Source organism: Phoenix dactylifera, chromosome 1, assembly GCF_051530095.1.
Source record: "Phoenix dactylifera cultivar Ajwa chromosome 1, Ajwa_hap1_PhDact_Kaust_v1.1, whole genome shotgun sequence".
Classification (NCBI taxonomy): Eukaryota; Viridiplantae; Streptophyta; class Magnoliopsida; order Arecales; family Arecaceae; genus Phoenix; species Phoenix dactylifera.
Genome location: NC_143190.1, coordinates 5,558,765 through 5,581,369, shown reverse-complemented (window position 1 = coordinate 5,581,369; position 22,605 = coordinate 5,558,765). Strand labels below are relative to the sequence as shown.

Here is a 22,605-nt window from a genome sequence, read left to right as displayed (position 1 = left end):
ACAAGAACGAAATGAAAATCCTAGATTCTCCTAGCCAGCCCAAGGGACGATGCAGCGGCAATGCCGAAGGCCTCCACCACATGAGTAAGAGCCTGGTCCACCACCAGCCTCGGATGCGCACCGCTGTCCTCAAAGACTTGGGTATTCCTATCTAGCCAGCAATGCTAAGCCAGATAAGCTGTCCTAATCTCCTGCTCCACACTGGCAAGCCTCTAGGAGAAAACCCGCAGGAATATCAAGAAATCCTCTGTCGACGACTACCTCTGTGTCAGACCGGAGGAAACTGCTGCACACTCCCAAATCTGAACAGGTTACTGACAGCCAAAGAAAACATGAAAGATGGACTCCTCCATCGTCAAACAGGCCCAGCAATCTGAAAAATACCAACCCTATACTAAACTAGCACTCATCTGTTAGGTAGGCATCTTCAGGCTACCTTCCATACAAACAGGGCCACACCTGGATTTGAGGTTCAGACCCACCCTTTTTCTTATTTGTTGGGTCAGGAATGGTAGCCCGTTTACTCCTTTCATTCATTAGGATACGTTAAAGCTTTATAGTTAAGTAAATGAATGCTATTCGGCTATTTGAGCTAGGCACAGTAAGAGTGCCTTGGGATGCTTGCTAGAGACTTGTTGATGCCCAAAGCAAGAGGCTAATGACAACGTCTGGGATATGAGAGAATATGTTCATAGTGGTGGCCATCCGTTACAAATTACAAGGATAATTACAAGTGAAGGTGAGATTAATCTTACAAAATTAAATCACAATCACCAATAATCCCCACAAGAGCATAAGCCATCAACAAAATGGTGGAATCTATTCCTATCCCTTACAATAATCTTCCTCCCACTTATCTTAGAGATCAGTTTCGTAACAGTATGACAATCAGTGCAAACTCGAAGGTTCTTGACAATCTTAATCGCCGTCCCTGGTTTAGTGCTGATCAGCCCAAAAGCTATAGCTAATGTCTCGCTGTGAACCCTGAGAGCTCGCTCTTTCTCCGGCTCCTCTAAATCATGCAACACCAGCTCTACCTGGGGAACATATCCATGAGCTTTGAGCAAGCCATTCAACTCCTCCAGCATTGCATAAATCTCTTGGCTCTTGGCATGACTCAAGTCCCCCACAACAAACTCATACACCTTATTGTCGACTTCAATGGAGCTACAACCAGGCTCCTTTTGAACCCCACTCCCCTTCATCAAGGTCCTCACTCTACCCACCTCCTCCCAATTCCCCACTGCTGCATAGATATTGGACAGAAGAACGTAAGTCCCAGAGTTTGCAAGGCCATTGCTGACCAAATAATTCGCAATCTTCTCTCCCAAAGCCATGTTTTTGTGGAGTCTACAAGCTGCAAGCAATGAACCCCACATTACTGTGTCCGGCTTAAATCTCAGGCTCCGAACAAGCTCATATGCCTCATCTACCAACCCTGCACGCCCGAGGAGATCAACCATGCATCCATAATGCTCAACTTTAGGCTCAATTCTGTAATCATTTTCCATCATGTGGAAGAGCTCCCTTCCTTCACTCACCAGACCTGAATGGCTACAAGCATTCAAGACTGCAATGAAGGTGATGTCAGTCGGTTGAAAACCTTCAGCGCGTAATTTGGAGAAGAGCTTGAGGGATTCCTTGCTGTTGCCATGCATTGCGTAACCGCCGATCATCGAATTCCAAGCAACGACATCCTTGTCTTTGATGCTGTCGAACACCGAGCAAGCATCCTCCAAGCTCCCACATTTGCAATACATGTCGATCAACGCGGTCCCAACTTTGGCATTGAACTCGATTCGATTGTTGATGTTCTTTATGTAAGAATGCACCCATTTGCCTGAAGCCAGCGAGCCCAGCTGGGCGACAGCAGAAAGCACGGAGATCACCGTGACTTCATTGGGCCTAGCGGAGGACCTTAGCATCCGCCTAAAGAGGGCCAGAGACTCGTTGGGGCGGCCGTGCTGGGTGTACCCATCGATCATAGTGTTCCAGCAGACGCAGTCCCTGTGGTCCATTTCGTCGAACAACCGGCGGGCCTGCACCAAGTCGCCAAGCTTAGCATAGCAAGTCATCATAGCTGTGGAAGAGACGAGCCGCCGCTCGGGCATGTCTTCGAAGAGGCGGCGGGCAGAGGCGACGTCGCCGGCGCGGGCGTACATGTCGAGGAGGGCGGTGGCAACGTAGGGGTCGGCGGTGAGGGAGAGCTTGAGGGAGTGGGCGTGGAGGGCGCGGCCTTGGGGGAGGGGGCAGGATATGAGGGCGGAGGAGAGGGTGAAGGCATTGGGGACGACGGCAGCGGAGAGCATCTGGGAGAGGAGGAGGAGGGCAGCCTGGTGGAGGCCGTGGAGAGCGTGGGCGTGGATGGCGGCGGTCCAGAAGAAGACGTTGGGGTCGGGAGTGAGGCGGAGGAGGGCGAGGTGGCGGTCGAGGAGGCCGAGGGAGGAGTAGGAGCGCTGAAGCTTGAAGTTGACGATCGGGTGGTGGTGGTGGCCGGCGCGGAGGACGGCGGCGTGAATCTCGAGGAGGCGGCGGACGGTTCGGCACCGGTCGATCAGGGAGGCGGCGTGCTCGGGAGGGAGGAGGGGATGGGGTGCGGGGAAGGGCGGAGGTGGCGGAGAGAAGTGAGTGGCGGCGGCGGAGGCGGTCGAGGTGGCCGCGGCGGCGGCGGCGGTGGCGGTGGCGGAGGACATGGTTGGGGGAGGCCAGTGCAGAAGTTCTGGTCACCTCCTTATCCAGAAATAACCATGGGCATCGTTGAAGCATGGGACTGCGGAGTGAGAGAAATATTAATTACTTTTTGGCATTAGTGAGGAGGGTGCGGAGCCACAATCCTTGGACATTATCAGAAAAATCTATTGAAAGATGACACTACTCCCGCTCCTCAAGGCTAAACGCTCGTTTGGAAGCTGCAAAAGGTTTTTATAAATTGACGCAACAGATGCTACAAGATTTGTGATACGCAAATCAACGATTTGCCCTCTTCTGCGCAAATCGACCATCGGATCGACCACTATTAACTTTGAGATATGTGTAGATGGATAGATGGTGAGCATAAGCACTTTGAGAGCTGTGTGGTGGGTGATCCAAATGTGGATTCGTGTGACGAAAGGCGAACCCTTCTTTCACGCCAAAAGATACAAACCCATTCCAATAGCTAATATATTTTTTTATTTACAAAAATTCTTCGGTATTAACCGATGAGAATCCGCTTTTCTCTCCTATCATCCTCGGTATTAACATCGACGACTATTGTCATGCCCTGTACCTAACGCAATAGACGCTGCATACTTATATGACGGACCATACAAGCATGCAAGGCTATGGCCACGTAACCCAATGGCATGAGTCAGATACAGAATGCACAAAGTATCAGATACCACTATTCTAATCACCGGTGGTTCGGTGTCGAAACTAGTTTCTCAAATTACAAGTTGATAGAGTCAAAAAATAATCTCCATTGGCAGAGCAAAATTATAACCGTATTGAAAATACATACATATGAAACAAATTTCATAATTTATTTATTCATATTTCTCAAATTTGGTAACGGTTAAAAAAGAAGAATGAGAGAAGATTTGTATTTCTGCCTATCAATTACAATGTACAGGAGTAGTCTTTATCTAGTACTAGGAGGTTGATGTAGTTTGGTAAGGTCGACTAAGTTTGGCACAATCAGTCTTTATTGAGGTCGACTATGTTTGGCACAATCAATGGTCCTACAATAATTCTAACATGCCTCCTCAAACTCAAGGTGGTAAAGTATACACCAACTTGAGTTTGGAAAGAAGAGATCGAAAGATGCCAGAAGGATAAGCTTTGGTGAAAACATCCGTAGCGAGGACAGATCTTAGAGAAAAGACAATTAAAGCTCAACGATGCTCGTAGACGAAAGCACCATAAAAGAAGAGCAAGAGACCTCAAACTAGATGATGAAGAAGCTGGAGGCAGCAAATAAAATCGGAGATTGAGGACTGGGGCTGCGCCATATAGATGTATGCCTTCATGATCGAGCGAGACCGTGCTTGCCAAGTTTACCTTTACCAAGCTTCTGACGATACGGTGTGGCGCACTGCTCCTGCGTGATCGAGAATAGAACTGCGCTTGTCAAGTTTACATTCGCTAAGCTTCTGACAGTACAGTGTGGCGTGCGTCGCCTCTGCCTCCATAGAGGAACAAGAGCACCAGAAGCGGGTGCTCAGGGAGCTTAACTCCCTCATCTTCGGAGGAATAGGAGCATCAGAAGCGGATGCTTGAGGAGCTTAACTTCCTTATCTCTGGAGGAACAGCAACATCGGAAGCGGGTGCTTAGGAAGCTTAACTCCTTCATCTCCAGAAGAATAAAAGCACCGAAAGTAGGTGCTCGAGGAGCTCTCATCTCCAGAGAAACAGAAGCACCGAAAGCGGGTGCTCGAGGAGCTTAACTCTCTCATCTCTGGAGAAATATAAGCACCGGAAGCGGATGCTCAGGAAGCTTAACTCTCTCTGATTGAGGCACCAGACCTCTCTTGGACCTTGTAGTAGATGCATGGTAGCATCCTGCGATGCGTGCTACTGCGTGAGTGCGAGGGCCCCTCTCGAACTGGCCCCATTGTTGCTCCAACGTGCCACTATAGCCCATGGACATACGGATGAGGCCTGGGGAGATGCCGGCCTGAGCGGCTGGGCCCTTTCCTCGGAACTCATCTCGCCGCTGGTGCTGCTACGAGAGCAGGACATGAGGATCTCATAGTAGTCGAGGCTGACGGCCATGAGATTCTGGAATTTGACGCGGGCCAAGTTGCTAAGGATCCGCGCGTCGGCCTTCAGCCCCGCGCACGCCAGCGCGATGTGGTTGTCCAGGCTCACGATCTTCCTCCCCGATTTGGAGTCCTGAAGCTTGAGGTGGCCTTCTTCTCAACGCCGAGGACGATGGTGTCGGTGTCACTGACGCCGACGGCGGCGTTGCCCTTGAGGACGGCCTCGAGGGCATACTCCACCTAGAACAGGTGGCCATCGGGGGAGATCTCGCCTATGAGCTTGCCGTCGTCGGGGACGACGGCGATGGAGGTCTGGTCGGCGAGGGCGCAGCTGATGAGGGGAAGCGCAACGAGGGCGGGATCGTGGGGGCGGATGGCGAGTGCGGCCCCGAGGGAAGAGATGTTCTCCTTGGAGCAGAGGCACCAGAGGACATCATCCACCATGCAAACTTTGCCGACGCACACCTTCTTCTCCGGCGACGCCCGATCAGCGACCCACATGCTAACAAAAGTCTCTCCACCTCTCTTAAGGGTGAGGAGGGCCTCTCTAATGGTGGCGGACGGCGGCAGAGACTTCATCGTCGGCTTCCCAATGCAGAGGGCAGACACCTCATGAAACTGCAGAAGGCTCACTGCCATGCACTCGCGGCGAAACCCTAGAAAAAATCTGGCCGGAGCCTTAGAAAAAGCTAGTCGAAAGACGATAAGAAGGGTTTTTTTTTCTTTTGGGGGGAGGGGAAGAGGGGAAGAAGATGAGGTCAAGAGGTAGTTACCGTCTTACGGAGAAGCGGGGTGGGTCGGGATTCGGGAGGCGTCAGATTTGACATGAGCGTGCCGGGTCAAGCGCTTGCACGGAAGCGCGTCTTGGCGCGCAGGTCGCCTCTCTCGGCTTTGTTGTCAGGCAACTTAGAGAGGCTTGGGCGGTTGTACTCGGAGGTGGAGGACAAGATTAGGAGGAATTGGGAGGTGACAACCCTGAAGCTAGAAAGGCCGCTACAGCGCCTACGCATCTCAAAAAATAAGAAAAAGAAAAACTAAATTTTTCTTAGATTTGAAGATGGGAGCTTTAGAAGTTGCCGGGGACAGAGCCTCGGCTATCCTCCAAACGAGACAGAAGAAATAGAGGATCTGTAAATGATGATGACGACGACCACAGCTAAAGCGAAAGAAATGATGACAACAAATTACGTGATCGGTGACTCTGATACTGCATTGAAAAGAAAGAATGGGAGAAAAGAATTGAATTTCTGTCCGTCAATTACAATGTATAAAGGCAGCCTTTATATAGTACTAGGAGGTTGATGAAATTTGGTAAGATCAACTAAGTTTGACACAATCAATCATAAATCAATCAAAAAGTAAAGTTTGGTAAGGCCGACTAAGTTTGGCACAATCAGCCTTTATGGAGGCCAACTATGTTTGGCTCAATGGTCCTATAATAATTCTAAGAATAACATTAGTACATAATATATTTAAAAAGATTTACTATTGTAATAATAACATGCTCAACCCATTTGACCAAGTATAAAATAGGTATTATAATCATATATAATAAACTAATTATCATTTTACCAAAATTCGGAAAACACACATGGAAGCATTAGGTTATTTACCTCTTTTTGCTTTAAAATTCTACTTCAGGTAAGCGAGTCAGGTTCACCTATTTTAATATCATTAAAATCCAATTAATTTCATCATCACCTTAGAAGCCAAGTGAAGTCAAAAAATTAAAAATATTATTGGGAATACAGCTTAATACCCCTAAATCAGATTGGTCAAGTGATAGTGCTGGACTGCCCGGGTTGATCCGATCAAGATGAACTCAATTGATCAGGTTCGGATATGATTTACGTAACACAATGAAGATCAATAGTAGTCAAATTTTAAAAAGATCCGATAGGAGAATAAAGTAATGAACTGGTCTACCGCCTGAGTACCGGAGCGATTCAGGGCCTCCATACGGGGCAACTTGGATCCGACCAATAGAAAAGCAAGACTTACACTAGGATCCCTGAGCCTACCTAGAGAGAGAATGAGGGAGAAGAGAGAGAATCTCAATCCGGATTCAATCAAGGGTCTAGGTTTGGTTGTCAATGGCATGGGCCAACTTAAATCAATCAACATAAATGACCCATGCATCAAGGGAGAGAGAAAAGAGGATTTGAGAAACTAATTCATAAGTAAATAAATAAGTAAAGTGAATAGAAATAAAGAATGAGAGGAGGATGAAGAAAATAGAATGGAGAGAAGGATGAGAGGAAAGAGAATGAAAAGAAGAGATGGAAGAAGATTCGATGGCTAGCAAGGGGTCGATGGCTAGCCGACGACATCGGCAATAGAGGAAGAAGGCAAGGACATCTTCAGTTTGGCTTGGAACAAAGGAACAAGACTTAGTTTGGGAAGAAAAATGGAAAAGGAGTAGGAAGGAAGCTTACTGGAGTTGCAGTGGCAGTGGACTTCACGACGGCAGCGGCTTCTAACGAAAAAAGTGGATCTTGAAATAAGAAAAAAAATAGAGAAATGGGCTTTAGAAGAAATTAGAGAGACGCGGAAAAAGTTTTGGCAGCGGTGCCCGGCTGAGATGGTGCGGTGGCTATCAGAGAAGAAGAAAGAGGAGGGAGAAGAGCTTGTGGTGAATCAAACCAAAAGGACTCGAGTATTTATAGAAGACTTTTGGAAGAGACAATAAGCTCCAACGACCGCCGGCCGTTTACACCAGCCCGACAAATCCCCACCGAATACAACTGCAGGCAATCTTATCCCAACAGCATGGAAATCCGGCAAAGTAAAAATGCATCCTCCTCAATTTCAATCCCAAAAATTTCGAACATCTCGATTGAAGTCCGTGGGCAATGCTGGCACCAATCTGAAATGGCCCAATTGGGCCAATTCTCACAACTACGTAGCAGTAACTTGCTATGTTTCTTAAAAACTGTCTTGAGTCTAGTGTCTAAAAGTCTCCAAAGCAAATAATAAAGACAGCAAAAATGTAAATAATAAAAATTTGTAAAGCAGAAGATCAAGCAGCATCACAAAATTCAAATAAAAGGGAAAAGAAAAAGCATTAAGCAATATATAGCGTCCGCTTGGCGCAGCCAGTCACGGATAGCCACGGCCGGTAAAATTTACAGATTAATTGAGAAGTAAAATCCCATATGCAGCACAGAAAGACAGTATAAATTGTGTGTGTTTTTCAAAGAGAAAAACATGAGACGCAACCATGAGATCTGTATGTATTCAAGCCATCCACATATTTCGTGAAACGCAATCAAAATGTACAGATATAAATATACTAGATCTCCTATCAGTCCATGCCATTTACTCTCACTAATTGACAAACTTTTATAAACAGCAAAAGGCAGGCCGGAAGCCTATCAAAAGCCAACCAATCATCAGTACTACTCATGTTAAAGATAAATATCCAGAGCATGAGTCCAGCTTGAAGAATAATCTTATATACACTTTCTTCCTTAAACATGGAGTTCTCAAGCATTTTGCATACTTCAGTCAGAGTGCAACACTGATTAACATGATCAGGTTAAAATGAAGGGTAACAAATGAAACAACATGCAATTACAAGGCATATTCTTAGATCTGCCATCCTCGAAAACCCTAAGTCAAGCCTCTTAGTAGATTGTTCCTAGGATACCAACAGCCGCCTACATTCTGAAATCCATTACACATACTGTGTTATTGGAGAAACAGGCTGCAATTTTGTCGCCTTCCCTGTTCCAACAGACTTCGAAAATGCCACCACCTCCCCTATATGTCTTCAGAATCCTCCCTTCTCTCACTGACCATATATGCAGGCATTGATCCAAGGACCCACTTGCCAGATACTCTCCATTTGGACTAAATGCCACAGAGTATACCTGTTGCCTGGTATTTATATAATTAGAAATTGATGGTTAGAAAAACATTATCATCACCTTAATTAAAACATCAATGTCATGCATTGCGTCTGCAGTCGTACCTGTGACCATCTAAGCTGTACAGAAGGCGTCCTAGCTCCACATCCCATAGCTTTATCGTCGAGTCAAAGGATGCACTGTATATTTGCCAAAATCAGTGATTAATAGTAGCCAGGAGAGAGAGTGATATTGCTAGAAGCGATTGTGAATTTGCAATACATAGTAGATATGTAAGGCTGGTATCATGGCTCTGGAGAGGCTTATTGAGCATATCATTTGCACCTTAAGATTTCTTATGAACAATTTCTTGAAAGATCAAAGTATTTACCTCAGTGCAAAAAAAATCAGTTCAAGGATGCATTGTAGCCATTAGATGCAATAAAAGCACAATATATTCACCAGTATAACTATTCAATAAAAGCAATATAACCTAAACAACCTGAAACTAATGTGCAAGTTGTGTTGGTGGATGTGCTGGTATCCATGCTTTCATATTTTGTTCTGCACCTTCCTGCTGCTGAGGGATGCCTTTCTACAGAGTCATGATCACAGAAATGTTTTTACAGAAAAAATGCAACATGCTGGCAGTGTCATATGGATTTCGATGGTAGGAAACCAGGACCAAGGGAGGGAGGAGGGGGGAACTCAGATCTGTTAAAAAGGATTCTCAAGCAAGGAAGTCTTCGATGACCACCTTGACTGCAGATTACCTTTCAATATGATGAAATAACAAAAACAATTATAAAGCGCCAAAAAGTACAGTGTTCTACACTAGTTCATTGGTCATGGTATAAGTTAATACCGAAACCTAAATCACAATTTGAAGCACTTGTTTCATGTGGCAGAAAGTCCACAGAGGTAAAGAACACATTAAGAAACAGAACACAAGTTAACTGGTCAGGTTAGCACAGTGATAACTGATATCTGTAGGTCATAAATAGTACTCCCAAGTATCGCGCGACATTCTTCACATATCTTATACTCTGAAATTCCTAAAGCAAACTAATTACTATTTGCCAGCATGCCAGACACTGTTCAAAGAATTGCAGTCTAAAAGCAGATAGTCAAAAACTAGCAAAAGAACATTGTGACCACCTAAGCTTGCCCCCAAAAACATTATTCTAGTTTACAGATTGATGTTTGGGTTTGACACTATTTGGACTATATACCATCAATTTACCAATTAAAGAAAACATACGACCAATACCTAAATTGATTTTGCTCTTCAACTCCATATAAAATGTAAGTAGTTACACAGGCTGTAAAGAAAGGAATAGCTGACAACCTCTCATTATATCATCTCTTCTACATATCTGGTTTTCCATGACAAAGCATAAGCATACTAGAAAGAGAGCCGAGAAAAGGCCCACATAAGTGAAAAATAAAACCCAAAATCAACAAACAAGGGAACAGTATTAACATGTCCCAGGCTCCAGCCATAGTAGAACTAATCCATAGCTTTGCGAAAACAAACTTTTTAATTCATGATGAGGTCATTGATTAGGCAGGGACTGGAAGCTCGTTATTTTACGGGCAAATTAAAAAAAAAAAAAAGTGCCCCAACAAAAACAAGTCACACTTAAAATAATTACACTTAACCAATAAGGAACAGGATAGAGATCTCAAATTAGTTGATTTGGGATAATAAACCAGGTTTAAAGAAAATACACAATTCATCTCTTTGATTTTTTTTTTTTTTTTTTGCCACCAAACATGACAAGGATGGATAATTAGGTCCTTCCTAGCTAATTGTGAAACCCATGGGGTATGACTATGCATGGTAATATGAGGCACCAGTACACATTTAAGTTCTGAAGCTACAAACCAAAATATGCTAGCCTATTCATTAGGGGTCAAATACACCTAGATCTAAAGCTATAATCCAAAATATGCTAGCCTATTCATTACGGGTCAAAATACTCCTAGTAACAAGTGCTTGAGACATATATAGTCAAACTCAGTATTAGAAATATTAAGAAAAAGATCACCTTGCCAGCACCAATTGCTGATTGGGGTTATTTGTACCCTGACCTGTGGGGCTCCATCTAATAGTATATATTTCCTGAAAAAAAAATATTCAAGATCTGTAACAAAGTTGTCTAAAAGGTGTTATGTTAAGCAAAAGATCCAGAACCTTGCTATGCTCCTTGAAGTCGTGCAGACATTTGTCCTGCTTCAGACTCCAAATCTGTCAAAATTTTATACAAGACATCAGATTCAATCTCTAGTAAAAGTTTCCACTTATCAAATGGAACAAGGAGGCTGGTTCGAAGTAAATTTTCTTTTTAGGTTCTTGCACCAGACAGCTACTTATATTCCACGTCAAATATCAGGGACCATCGAGTAAATTCAAGGAGTTGGGCATAATGTCTAGGAACAAATAGTACAATACCATATCGTGGCAGATGATGTCCCAAGCCAAGATAGAAAAAGTAAAATGGTTGAAGCAGGTTGAAAACCATTCATAAATTGAAGCAGAATTTTTAGAAAAAAATTGAATTGTCTATTGAAAACAGCATTGTATTAGCTGCTTATAGATAGCTGGGACAACATTTGATAGTTGAGATTATGTTTACAGTTATCCTCAAACAATAAGAAAATATGGCTCTACACAAAATAAAAGTGACACCTTAAATTGACTAAAAGAATATAACTTAAGAGAAGGATGTACAAATGTTGACTATAATATATTTTAAATCTGGTAACATATGGATATGATGGACATGGAAAGACATCCAAATGACACGTAAAGCTAAGCCATACAGAAACAGTTCTTGCTTCAGGGATGTTCAGTTACCTTAGCAGTTCCATCATCAGAACATGAAGCCAACAGTGAACCAGTTGGATCCCATTTGATGGCATTAACTTCACCCTGAAATGAATAACTGATGAATTATTCTCTCATGCCAACTGAATTTCACAATCTCTATTTCAACCAGCAGAGAATATTTTCAATTATAGCTGATTATTTTGCACTAGCATGCGCTATAGTTTATAGAGGCTTGAACTCTGAAATGGAACTATAGTTACTCAAAGAGCATGGACATATTAAAAACCAGGTATCCAATCTTCAACTAAGGGCAAGCAGTAACTTTGCTGGTACAAGTGATCACTTTATCAAACTATTTCCCTAATTTATAACTATCTAACCGTTTAAAAAAAATCATCATATCCAACATAATTATGTTGAGACAGGAGGCTATCAAATAGCACATCCCCTAAAGAAAGACTCAAAGAGAGGTGTTAAAAATTGTTGATTTATTTGTTATGCATATTTGTTGATTTATCAGAATTGACACAAAAATGCAACATAGACAATAAGCATTTTCCATGTAACAAGTGATTTCATCCTAAGAAATTAAAAGTTTTTGAGATCTATGGCCTTGTTAGCAAAGCATGAACCCTTCCTACTTACTAGTGTATCACTTGATTTTAGTATTTTTAGGCTCTCATCTATTACATCCTTCTTTTCTTAATATATCAACGATTATATGCATAAGATATTTTTAACTTTATGGAAACTTTTCTATAACCTCTACTAGATTGGCAATACAATGTAGCAATCGCTGCTATATTTTCTTTTATAAATTTCAAATTTTTGATATTTTTTCTGATTTTTCCACTTCTCTTTTTTTTTTAACTAAGTTTATTTTAAATAATTATAAATTTGGGCTGAAATGCTCAAATATGGATTTGTTGGTACTGAATGATGCTTCAAGCTTCTACCAGTCATAACAAGTGTAGCTCAATAGTGGCCGTTCATCTCTTGTTTACAACATAAAAAAGATTCCATTTTTCAAAAGAAACTAAAAGCTCCGGAGCCTTGGTATGCCACTGTAGAGAATAATCATGATTTTTTAGGATAGAGATGATAGTTTTCACTTCAAGCAGGAGTTGATCCACAAGACAGCCTGAAAAAAAAAATACTTGCAGTGGCCCAATGAGGAATTTTTTCGTGTACAGGTTTTACCTATATTCTACAAGATCTTTCATTAATCAGTACTAAAGTGACAATCATTACAGCATTGGCCTTCCATCTTTTACCCAAAGCACCTTTCATTTTTTAAGCCAAAAAACTTTGCATTCCTTATTTTTTTCCTCTGTAGTTTCAACGAATCATCTAGCGGGCTCTGCAGTATAAACAACCCTGTCTAGTTCAAACAGTTCTTCCATTATATTGCTTGCTTTGAATTGTTTTAATTAATATAATGAAGTCATCCTAGTCTAATCGGCAATGGATCTGATCAAGCTGGCTAGACAAATAGAGACTTGTCAACACTGCCCAAGAAGATACACTTTGACCATACTCCACAAGATTAAAAGAAACCTTAACTAGAATTATAAGAAGGCACGGATATGCCATGTTTTTAAATTGCATATATTTTAGTTTTTAAAAACCCAAAACTTAACAAGTTGATGATATATAGGAACTGATACTTCATTGCTTACAAGCACCAGCAGACTATAAATCAATCTTGAAACTTTTTATCAAACTGACATAGCACGTGTCTGGTTAAGAGCAAAGGTTGACTTCAGAGCCACATGTTCCAGGGAAAAAATGCACAAGGATTAAGGAGAATACAGTTAGATAAAGCTATGAAATTAGCTTGTTGTTTTTGTAGTTGCACATATAATGAAGGGAGATGCGCATCACATTGGCAGAATGACAATGGAACTCAAATGAGATTTAATCAAATTATTAGTTAAAGCACACCATGATTATCAATAGATTAAAATGGACAAACCTGATGCCCACAGAAACCCTTAATTGGACGATTCTCACCAATCTTACAAACATAAATCATATTGTCTGTTGAGCATGTTGCAAAAGAATTATTGTTTCTCCAATCAACATCAAGCGTCGGAGCTGAAAAGATAAACATAAGTCAAACACTTCAGTGCTGTCATATTTCACTAACGTTAGAAGCAACGCACAAAAACATATAAGTAATTATAGCAAGAACACAGTACCTGAGTGAAATTCAAATTGTTGCTTACACTCCCATGTTTTCGTATCCCACACAATAGCAGTTTTATCTACACTTCCACTAAGGAGAAAATCACCCTTCTTATTCCATTTCAGGGAGAAAATTGGTCCTTTATGTTTAATTAAAGTATTCCTCAATTCCCCTGTTTAACCCAAAGATGGCAAAAACAAAATTAACAGAAAGGATTAGATAATTTAACATTTTGGTGCCTTATAATACACATGATTCTGAAAAGAGTGCCAGAAATAGTCTCGAGATGAGGAAACAAATCATTTTTTTTTAATTCTCTATTCACCATTCACCATAAAACTGTCACTGAAATATGCCAAAAACAAAATATCCAAACAAAATTTATAGAAAGGATACAAAAATTTCATTTTTTTTTTATTCTCTATTCACCATTCACCATAAAACTGTCACTGAAATGTGCCAAAAACAAAATATCCAAACAAAATTTATAGAAAGGATACAAGAATTTAACATTGTGGAATCAATAATAAAGTACTAACTTTATGATCTTTACATAAAAAGGTACATATCATAAATAAAATGCATGTATTTATGCCTTAATGATTTGGTTATATCGTACAAATTACTTTATTATACATAATTGTTGATGGGAAGCTTAACCTCCAAAAGAAACCCTAAAGTTCGAGCTAAGACCTTTAGGCTAGAGACCAAGGTTCGCCGTACCGGTACCGAACCCCGTACCGGTGCCGCACTAATATAGGCGTACCGAATGTCGGTACGGTACGGTATGCGGTATGCCAGGCGTACCGATATTGGCGTACCGATACCGGTACCCATCGGTACCGGTACGGTACGCTCGGTACTGACCAGTACCGACCAGTACAGCATATCATGCTAGAGACTAAAATTAGGTTACCAAAGTTACTTGGTTTTAAGTGATTATAGTATGAAGCATCTCCACAATGTTGCTCATCAAAGAAAAATGTAAGTTAACCAACAATATGTACTAAATTAAGTCTGAGAGTTCAATGATGATGTTAACTTAATTAAATCTTAAGATATGAATAGCATTAAAGCTTTTCTTGGTAAATACTAGGCCTCCAATTGATAATCTTATGATATTATTCTCGGAGTTTCAATTGGTAAGGTGGCAAAGAGGCAAACAAGTTTCCAGCAAACATGGGGCACCAAACAACCTACTTCTTTATGGCAAAACATGAAAAGCATAAAACTACTATAGTCCATGTATTCTGCTTCACTTCAAGAAAAAAAAAGAGCATGTAGAAGGTACTTTAACACTCTAGATGTCGCATGTTTTTGTCATTTTCTATAAACCCTCCTTTTACCTAATACTTTTTAATCCTATCGTTGTTCTTAATAATTTAAGTGTTTCTAGTAGGAGACCAAATATTTTAATCCAAACCCTTGGTTAAGGATTTGTCCAAAGCTGAAACAAGAATTTTTCTAAGATGCAAACGAAGTGCAACATTGAAACAAAATTGTAAAATAGCCCAAAGAACCTGAGGTGATATACCTAGCTTATTGCCCAGGCAGTCCGTCAAAAAAAATAATTGACTTTGTACAAGATCAGTTCCCAGCTACCAACTTAGTGCAAAATTAATCAATTCTTAGTTCAGCCATATACTAATTTCAAAAGATTAATGTTTAACATGCCTTACATGTGATTGTTATATTGCAAGATTCATTGACGATTTAAAACAATTCTATCATTGTTGTCATAGCTCGGTGTAAATTGCTGAAAATGACTGGAACAGCAATTAGGGTCACTTGTTTAACATTTCTATTAAGTTATATTTGTTCTTTTCAAAACAATTTGATCCCTCTTTGATTTCAAATATACTAGACAAGTAGATATCATTCAACATGTCATGTGCATGCGCATCCACGTGTATACATATATGCAAATCTGTCAACAAATATGTCACATATGAATAAATATGTACGACCGTGGCAGTCTTGGTGATGGTGACCCCAGCATTTTCAGATCTTCTGCTAGTCAAAATCTCGGCAAAGTGCCTAGGAACCACTCATAACCGCAGCTCATCCAACAAACAAAGTTTAAAGAAGCCCACAAAACTGATATACCTTAGCAGGCAAATAATTATGGTCTCAGAAAGTGGAGACAGACATCATTTGTAATAAATAGAAGGTGTATATGCTTGTCATGCACCCACGCATCATGATTAGATCTTAAAAGAAGAAATTGACCTGAGAAAATGTTCTTCTGATACAACTTTCATCTAGAAGGGGGAAAAATCTAACCTTACAGTGTAGTAATACAGACAATAGTGACAATATATAAAAAGTGGAAAGAAGCGCATAAAAATATTGCATTAAGACTGATAATGCTCAAGTTATCTCTCCATCCACATGTCATCATCATGCAAATAAAGTAGGAAAGAAAGTACAAGGATCTGATCTAACCATATGGTGCCTTGCCCTACAGCCCAAACAACTGCCATAAACTTTAAACTTCAGAAGGCATAGGAAATAGCATAAGGAAAACTTTAAACATCAAAAGCATAGACAATATCATAACGAGTTGAGGAAAATGAAATATTAAAGAAAACATACAACAGGAGCAAAACAAACAATTAAACAAAATGAAAAATCATGCTATAACAACTTACCATCCCTACTCCATATTCTTGCCTGCCCATCATAGGAACCTGTTGCAAGTAGTGTACCTTCTCCCTATACAGATACAGGTGAAGAGGGACGAATCAACAAAAGTTCCTAAAAGGATATCTAGAACACAACCAGACTTACAACTGCAGCAACCAGCTTTTCTAGAGTTTGAATTCGAAAATTTGCATTAGAAAATATTTATTTCAGAGTTTAATATATCAGCCACACAATTACAGTACGAGAGGAACTCACATTCCAATCTAGGGTTGTAACGTCCTTGCTCTTTTCATTAGTTCTACCCTTGAAATGTTTCAGAACATATACATTTGGAGGTGAAACTTGCATACTGGAACCACAAGGGCCATTTGGAATTGTCCAAATTCTTGCTGTCGAGTCTCCAGAACTACCAATTGAGAATGCAGAAAGTAAGAGAAAAATAAATAAGTGAAGAATAAAAGATCCTATACAAGATAAACAACAAAGCAACATAGAAAAACTCTTGTATAAAAACCAAATAAGAAAACCTCTTAATCAAAACTCTTATGTAGACATGTCCTGCCATGCGAAAACAAAAGAAACAGAAAATAGTAAAATGACTATTGTAAGTTCTGCAAATGTTTGCGGTTAGCAAATCTTGATCCCTAAAAGGAATTATTGATATCCTATGAACTCCTTTTAGGTCATGCTAGTGCTAAAACTTGAGCGTAGATAAATTACTTAGAAGCCCATCATTCTCCCTAAGATCAAAGTCTTTACCTGACTAGTTCTTTTAATTAATACTTTAACATCTGACAATTCAAAGCAACTTGGTGTTTCATAATGCAGACACTTATGAAGGATGGTGAGTCTGCCTACTACAAGTAACTAATAAGGGTGCAATTAGAACTAGTTTTTATGATGAGTCAGTACTTCTCAGTTCCCAGGTTCCACCACTAAGATGTATTTCTGAAAATGCATAATATTCTTTTTACAAGAAAGATACAACCGCATGGACTTGGATATGTTCTTTTATCAGCCAACAACTTATGGCTACAAACAGTGGGATAAAATTAGTGGCTTCAATGTCCTGCAACTGCTACAATAGCACTGTACAAGCCTTTCTTAGATACAACTTTTTCAAATTTCAAGACTACATTACAATATGAATATACATTTTCATAATAAGAATTTCTTTAACATATCTATCATTATATTGTTCAAGTAGAAACTTCATATAAAACCAAGTAATGTGGAACCGTCCTGAACCCATCCGATTCGGGGCATACCAAGCCATACCGGCGGCGGACCAAGATGGTTCCAACATTCAAAATGAGAAGCCAACAAAGGAGGGGGAGAGGGAGAAAAAGAGAGAGAGAAAGGGGGAGGAAGGGAGGGGGAAAGAGAAGGAGGGGCCTCCAGAGGCTGCCAGAAGAGGGGCTCTGCCATCCAGACCCTATTTCGTTTAAAACAAAACCCACCATCCATGTGACTGGATGATAGAAATTCACATCCATCGAGCAATAACATTATGCCTAAAAATTATGGAAATTTGGGCCATGCATCAGTCAGATACAAAGTTTCATGTTAAGGCCCATATTAAGGATATATTTGCAGTTCTATTCTTGAAAAAGAGTAGAAAACACCTTTTCCATATTAAAATGTCAAAAAAAGTACTTTGTGATAAAGATGGAACAGATATTGGGTGAGACTAAAGTTGCATATCGAATCCATCATGTCCAGGTCTAGCATGATCCATGAGTGACTTGAATTCATTTAGATTGTAGACTCAACATCTTGTAAGATGTAATATGAATTCTAAGAGATGTTAACATAGCATACTTAACATTCTAAGTCAACAAAAGATATGTCAGAACAGGTTTAGTGGTAGTTTAGCATTCAAAACTCATTGTCTGAACTTCTGAGGTTAATGCATGTCTGAAGAAGACAGATAAGTGGCAATCTCAACAGCTATAATTCTTAGGAAAGAAATAATATGCTGAAACATTCAAAAATACAACTCAAATCAACCATATTAATAACAGTTTTTTTATTTTTTAAATGCTCTGCTAAGTCGTATGAATAAGCTAATACTATACCCACCCAGATGCTAGAAGAGAACCTGCTGGGCTCCATGCACAAGCAAAGACCTAAAAGCAAAAGAAAAGCAAAGGGAAGAGGCAAGTAGGACAGGTTAACAAATGAAAAAAAGATGTGTCAAAAAAATATCATATATAACTATAAGCCCAAACCTCAGAACTGTGTCCTTCCAAAGTGGTTACATCAGAACTACAAATCTCATGAGGTACTGATTGTGAGCTAGGGGTGACATCCATTGGTTCAGGCCCTAAAACGGAACAAGCAAGTTATACATCAGTGGTAGCCGATAACAATGCGGATGACACATTTTGATATGCAAATCACAAAAGTGGAAAACTAAATGATTGCTAAACATTAAACAGTTCTGCAGAGGGGGGAAAAAGGAGAGAGAAATCACTTAAAATAGAAACAAAAGGATTGTGCTGAGAAGATAAAAATATATGGCAATTAATAATATCAATCATTCCAAATTGCATGTTTTGTCTTGAGGATAGCACTAGAGATGCAAGTCAGGTCTCTAAATAACAGGGTGAATATTGTAGTTTAGTTTTGTACATGGAATCAATAAATCACCGAGTGGTTCATAACATCAATGCGCAGAAAAAAGAAGATGCAGTGAAGCAACAGTGCCTACAAATGGTTACTTAGATATTTACTAAAGGTGAGGAATTCTTTGCTCTAATTAATAAGCTGAAAATGGCACAGAGCATTGTTACCATTATCAGTTTAGGTCCTCATATCAAGCTATGGCAAATCTTCATATGTTCGGCTCCTTTATGCACATAATAACTATTTCATCAAACCCATACTTTTAATATGGCTAAATTTGGAACCTGAGGCTGGAAATTTTGTTAAAATTGAAAGTGGGAACTGTAGTTGCAGGCATGAGGGAAGTGAGCATTCTTATGCTCAAAAGGTTTAGTTTAAAGTAATATAAATGTGAGGCTTGATGTTTTGGTCTTAATATCCACCCTATGTAACACAGTTCAATTCTATCCCTCCTAGTTCAACCATGTATCCATCTAGACATCCTTCAGTGCTAATGACCCCTCCACAGTGCCTAATAATATAATCTATGTAATTAAGTTGGTTTTATAATTTTTGGCCCCTCTCATATCCAACATTCTCCACTTCAACAAGGTTATGGGATGGAGAGATAGATGAAGATATTACTGAATCAAAGTGCAGCTTTAACCTTATAGCATTAAAAAGTAAATTAAAAGAAAGGAGCAAATGTTGCTAACGTTGATATTACAACAAAATCCAATGTACTTAACTAAATTCCTTAGAATTTAAAAACACGATTATTACTAAAAGGATACACATAAGATTGAAAGGAAGAAAGACACTCAAAAATTCTACCTCCACAACCCCCATTTTCATCAAGTCTGGCCTTATCTTTGCGCTCCGCATGTTGCTTTTCCTTTTCTCTCTCTTGTTCTTTATCCCTTTCCATCTTTTCTTTATTCCTCTCCTGATCTTTGTCTCTATCCTGTCTTTCTCTATCCCTCTCACCTCCAGGTTGCCGTTCATGTTCTTGAACATGTTCCTTATCCTTTTCTTTCTCTTTATCACGTTCTTTTAGAAGTTTTTCCTTCTTCTTCTCTCTTATAATTTGTTGCAACTCATCGACATCTTTTGTGATAAGATCCAAAGGTTGTAACAGAGAAAAGTCATCATCAACATCCAACTCACTCTGGCAAGTTTCAAGAAGTACAAAGAAACATAGAAATTTATTACTCCCCAATATACATCCTGCGATGCCTTAAAAAAGTTTCCAATACTTAAACATAACATGGTGATGGTCCAAACACTTACAGAGTCTAAGTTTGCTTCCAACTCTATATATTGAAGGCCTTTTTGTACAATTGTCACAAGAGCACCTGGTGGAACAATGTTTCCATCAATATCGCATTTGTTGATCCCTGCCTCGTATCCTAAAGCAAATGATGAGTGTGTGAAACCTGGAATAATTCATTTAGTGGGAGTTAGTATATCATACCACAACAACCTTTTCTTACAAAAGACATTTTCCTTCATAATATTGGAAAAGAATTGAAGGAATTCATATTAACTAGACAAGATTGGGTCAAAGGAAACAAACTCATACAAAGAACACGATGAAGGAATATAAACAAACATATTGGCAAAACAAATAAGCATTTAACATACGACATCTAAAAGAAAAGGCAAGCCATCGAATAGCAAGAGAACAATTAAAACTACACAACAAAATAATTACTTGCTTATCATCAATAAAAGCACCAATCACAAGCACAAAAAATTCCTTTTTTCAGCCACAGCGTTCCCGAAGTACAAGCTCAAATTACAAAGATGCAGCTAAGATTCGCCAACATGAACTCTGAGGACGGAAACCTTTTCAATATGAAACAAGAAAACAAAACTTCTAAAGTTTCAATTTTTCTCTGCAACATGAACTCTACCATAAGAAAATATCTAGTCACGGAATGCCTAGTTATTCATCTCGAAATCCTACTTTGGTATGATATGCAGCAAACCCTAAGGGAAAAAAAGAAAAAAGAAAAAAAGAAACCCTAGAAATCGTACAAATTTGTCCTGAAATCCTAGGGCACGAACAAACCCTAGAAAGGCAACAAAAAGACTAACAAAAATCAGCTGACTAGCCATCAAAAAGATAACATTAACAAAAAATTGAAAAGAAAAAGATAAAACACCGAATTCTTGAAAGAGGGATGGGAAATTGAAATTGAGAGATTGACCTGATTCCTGGAGGTACCGGAAGACGAGGTAATTGAGCTCGGTGGAAGTAATCGTGGATTTCGTCATCGAACCCCTCGCTCTCGCAAGACCACTGCCCAAGAGAGCTCTCAAGGGGCGAGGCTTGAAAGTTCCAGCCTCTCAAAGTTTTGATGATTGGGGTTTGGGCACAAGAAGAAAGCGACAAAATAAAGGTGAGGGCCGGGGGAACGGCACGGCCGAGGGTTTGGCGCTGCCAACGGCCGTAACGGGGCGGGCGCACCCGGTTTGGGGAAGGAGTTGTCGTTCGGGTGGAGACTTCTTGCGCCGCGTGTGAGGATGGCGTGGGGAAGCCCGTGTCATACCGTTGGCTCACGTCACGGGACCGAGCCAGGTGCTCTAAATTCGGCACGTTAGGTTCTTGAGTCGGGGACGAGCGTTGCTGGGCGTCGGATTCGGATCCTCTCCCGTTGATTATGTCACAGTCTGCCTGGTGCGGTTCTGTTCAAAAGTGGTTCGTCTTGGGGACATGGATGGGTGATTGATTCGACGTGACCTGACCGGATGCTAGCAAAATTTTAATTACACGTTTATCGTTGAGTCGGAAAAAAAATTTGCAATTTTCAACTCAAAAATATTTTTTAGAAATAAATTATAATAATATTACCTTAAAGAATTAGTAAAAGTTGTCGCAAGATGTCTTTTTTATAATATTAGTGACAACATTAGACGTGCCCCTAAAACATTTGCTATCTTGATAAATAATGGAAATGCTTTTCGAAGAATGCTACCAGCATGTGACCGGCCTCTATCAAGCTCGCTGCAAATGAATTCCAAGTTCCAACACTATAATTACAAAATTTTGGATTAGCATTTGTATTTTCTTGGCCATCATTGCTATTGTGTATTGTTGCTGCTTGAAATTGATCCGATCGAAGCGTTGCACTAGCTGAGCTATTGGAAAATTCGAATGGTTGGCTCCTCAGATCATGAAGATCAACCGAAGATCCTTACTTGTCTCCGTAACAATCGTTTGGCGGCTACTACGCTCGGGCAGTGACGGCTCTAATGCTAGTTGCTCTCAAGATGACATTGAGTGATGTAGATCTTACTCGGACCTTCACTCCAGCACAGGATTTAACCAAAAATAGCAAAGATAGGAAAGTTCTTTTGCTAGAAAGTACTTGCCGGGGCACCTACCGATGCCTAAGTGAGACAAACTCTTAGTGGAGATCTTCTAAGAGCGACAAAGTGATAGCTTAAGAAAATAATAAAACTCAAGAGCATATGTATCATGCCCTAAACCCAGAGCGTAACAAATGACGCATACCTGCATGGCGAATTATGCAAGCATTCAAGGCTACAAATCATATCAGGATCTCAAAGCAATAATAATTCTTCGATTTTTTGTAAATTAATTTAATCATGATCTAAAACAAATCATTATAGTTACTCCAAAGTGACATAAGTCAATATATTCAAATCAAATAAGATGTTCTAACTAAACTAATCTAAATAGTTTAGACCAGAACTTCAATAATTATGAATATCTTC

General features: G+C 40.2%; 2 protein-coding genes across 3 annotated transcripts; both read right to left on the bottom strand.

The window, feature by feature from the left end:
* Positions 1 to 676: 676 nt before the first annotated feature.
* On the bottom strand, positions 677 to 2,943 carry LOC103700909 (Tetratricopeptide repeat (TPR)-like superfamily protein). The gene has a single exon (XM_008782809.5). It carries the CDS (start codon positions 2,691 to 2,693, stop codon positions 771 to 773), a length of 1,923 nt encoding a protein of 640 aa, XP_008781031.5. The 5' UTR covers positions 2,694 to 2,943; the 3' UTR covers positions 677 to 770.
* A 5,235-nt stretch (positions 2,944 to 8,178) lies between these two features.
* LOC103700829 (WD40 repeat-containing protein HOS15-like) lies at positions 8,179 to 21,377 on the bottom strand. 2 transcript variants are annotated; one of them, XR_015976506.1, is made up of 14 exons: positions 21,075 to 21,377; positions 20,152 to 20,297; positions 19,696 to 20,029; positions 18,486 to 18,580; positions 18,337 to 18,383; positions 16,510 to 16,660; positions 16,260 to 16,323; positions 13,622 to 13,780; positions 13,396 to 13,517; positions 11,448 to 11,522; positions 10,785 to 10,838; positions 9,090 to 10,712; positions 8,713 to 8,787; positions 8,179 to 8,618 (listed from the first exon to the last, which is right to left on the bottom strand). XR_015976506.1 is itself a non-coding variant. In XM_008782708.5 (14 exons), exons 1-14 carry the CDS (start codon positions 21,139 to 21,141, stop codon positions 8,399 to 8,401), a joined length of 1,683 nt encoding a protein of 560 aa, XP_008780930.2. In that variant the 5' UTR covers positions 21,142 to 21,377; the 3' UTR covers positions 8,179 to 8,398. The 2 variants fall into 2 exon arrangements, 1 of the variants encoding a protein (XP_008780930.2); XM_008782708.5 differs by having other exon boundaries at positions 10,639 to 10,712.
* Between the last annotated feature and the right edge of the window lie 1,228 nt (positions 21,378 to 22,605).

What these genes read in the sequence shown, in the direction of transcription:
- LOC103700909 (XM_008782809.5), bottom strand. Translation starts at nt 2,693, where the DNA reads ATGTCCTCCGCCACCGCCACCGCCGCCGCCGCCGCGGCCACCTCGACC.
- LOC103700829 (XM_008782708.5), bottom strand. Translation starts at nt 21,141, where the DNA reads ATGACGAAATCCACGATTACTTCCACCGAGCTCAATTACCTCGTCTTC. An exon ending in ACAATTTGAATTTCACTCAG is followed by an intron (nt 13,518 to 13,621) that starts GTACTGTGTTCT and finishes TTATCTTTTCAG; the next exon opens with CTCCGACGCTTGATGTTGAT. An exon ending in AGGGTTTCTGTGGGCATCAG is followed by an intron (nt 11,523 to 13,395) that starts GTTTGTCCATTT and finishes TATTCATTTCAG; the next exon opens with GGTGAAGTTAATGCCATCAA.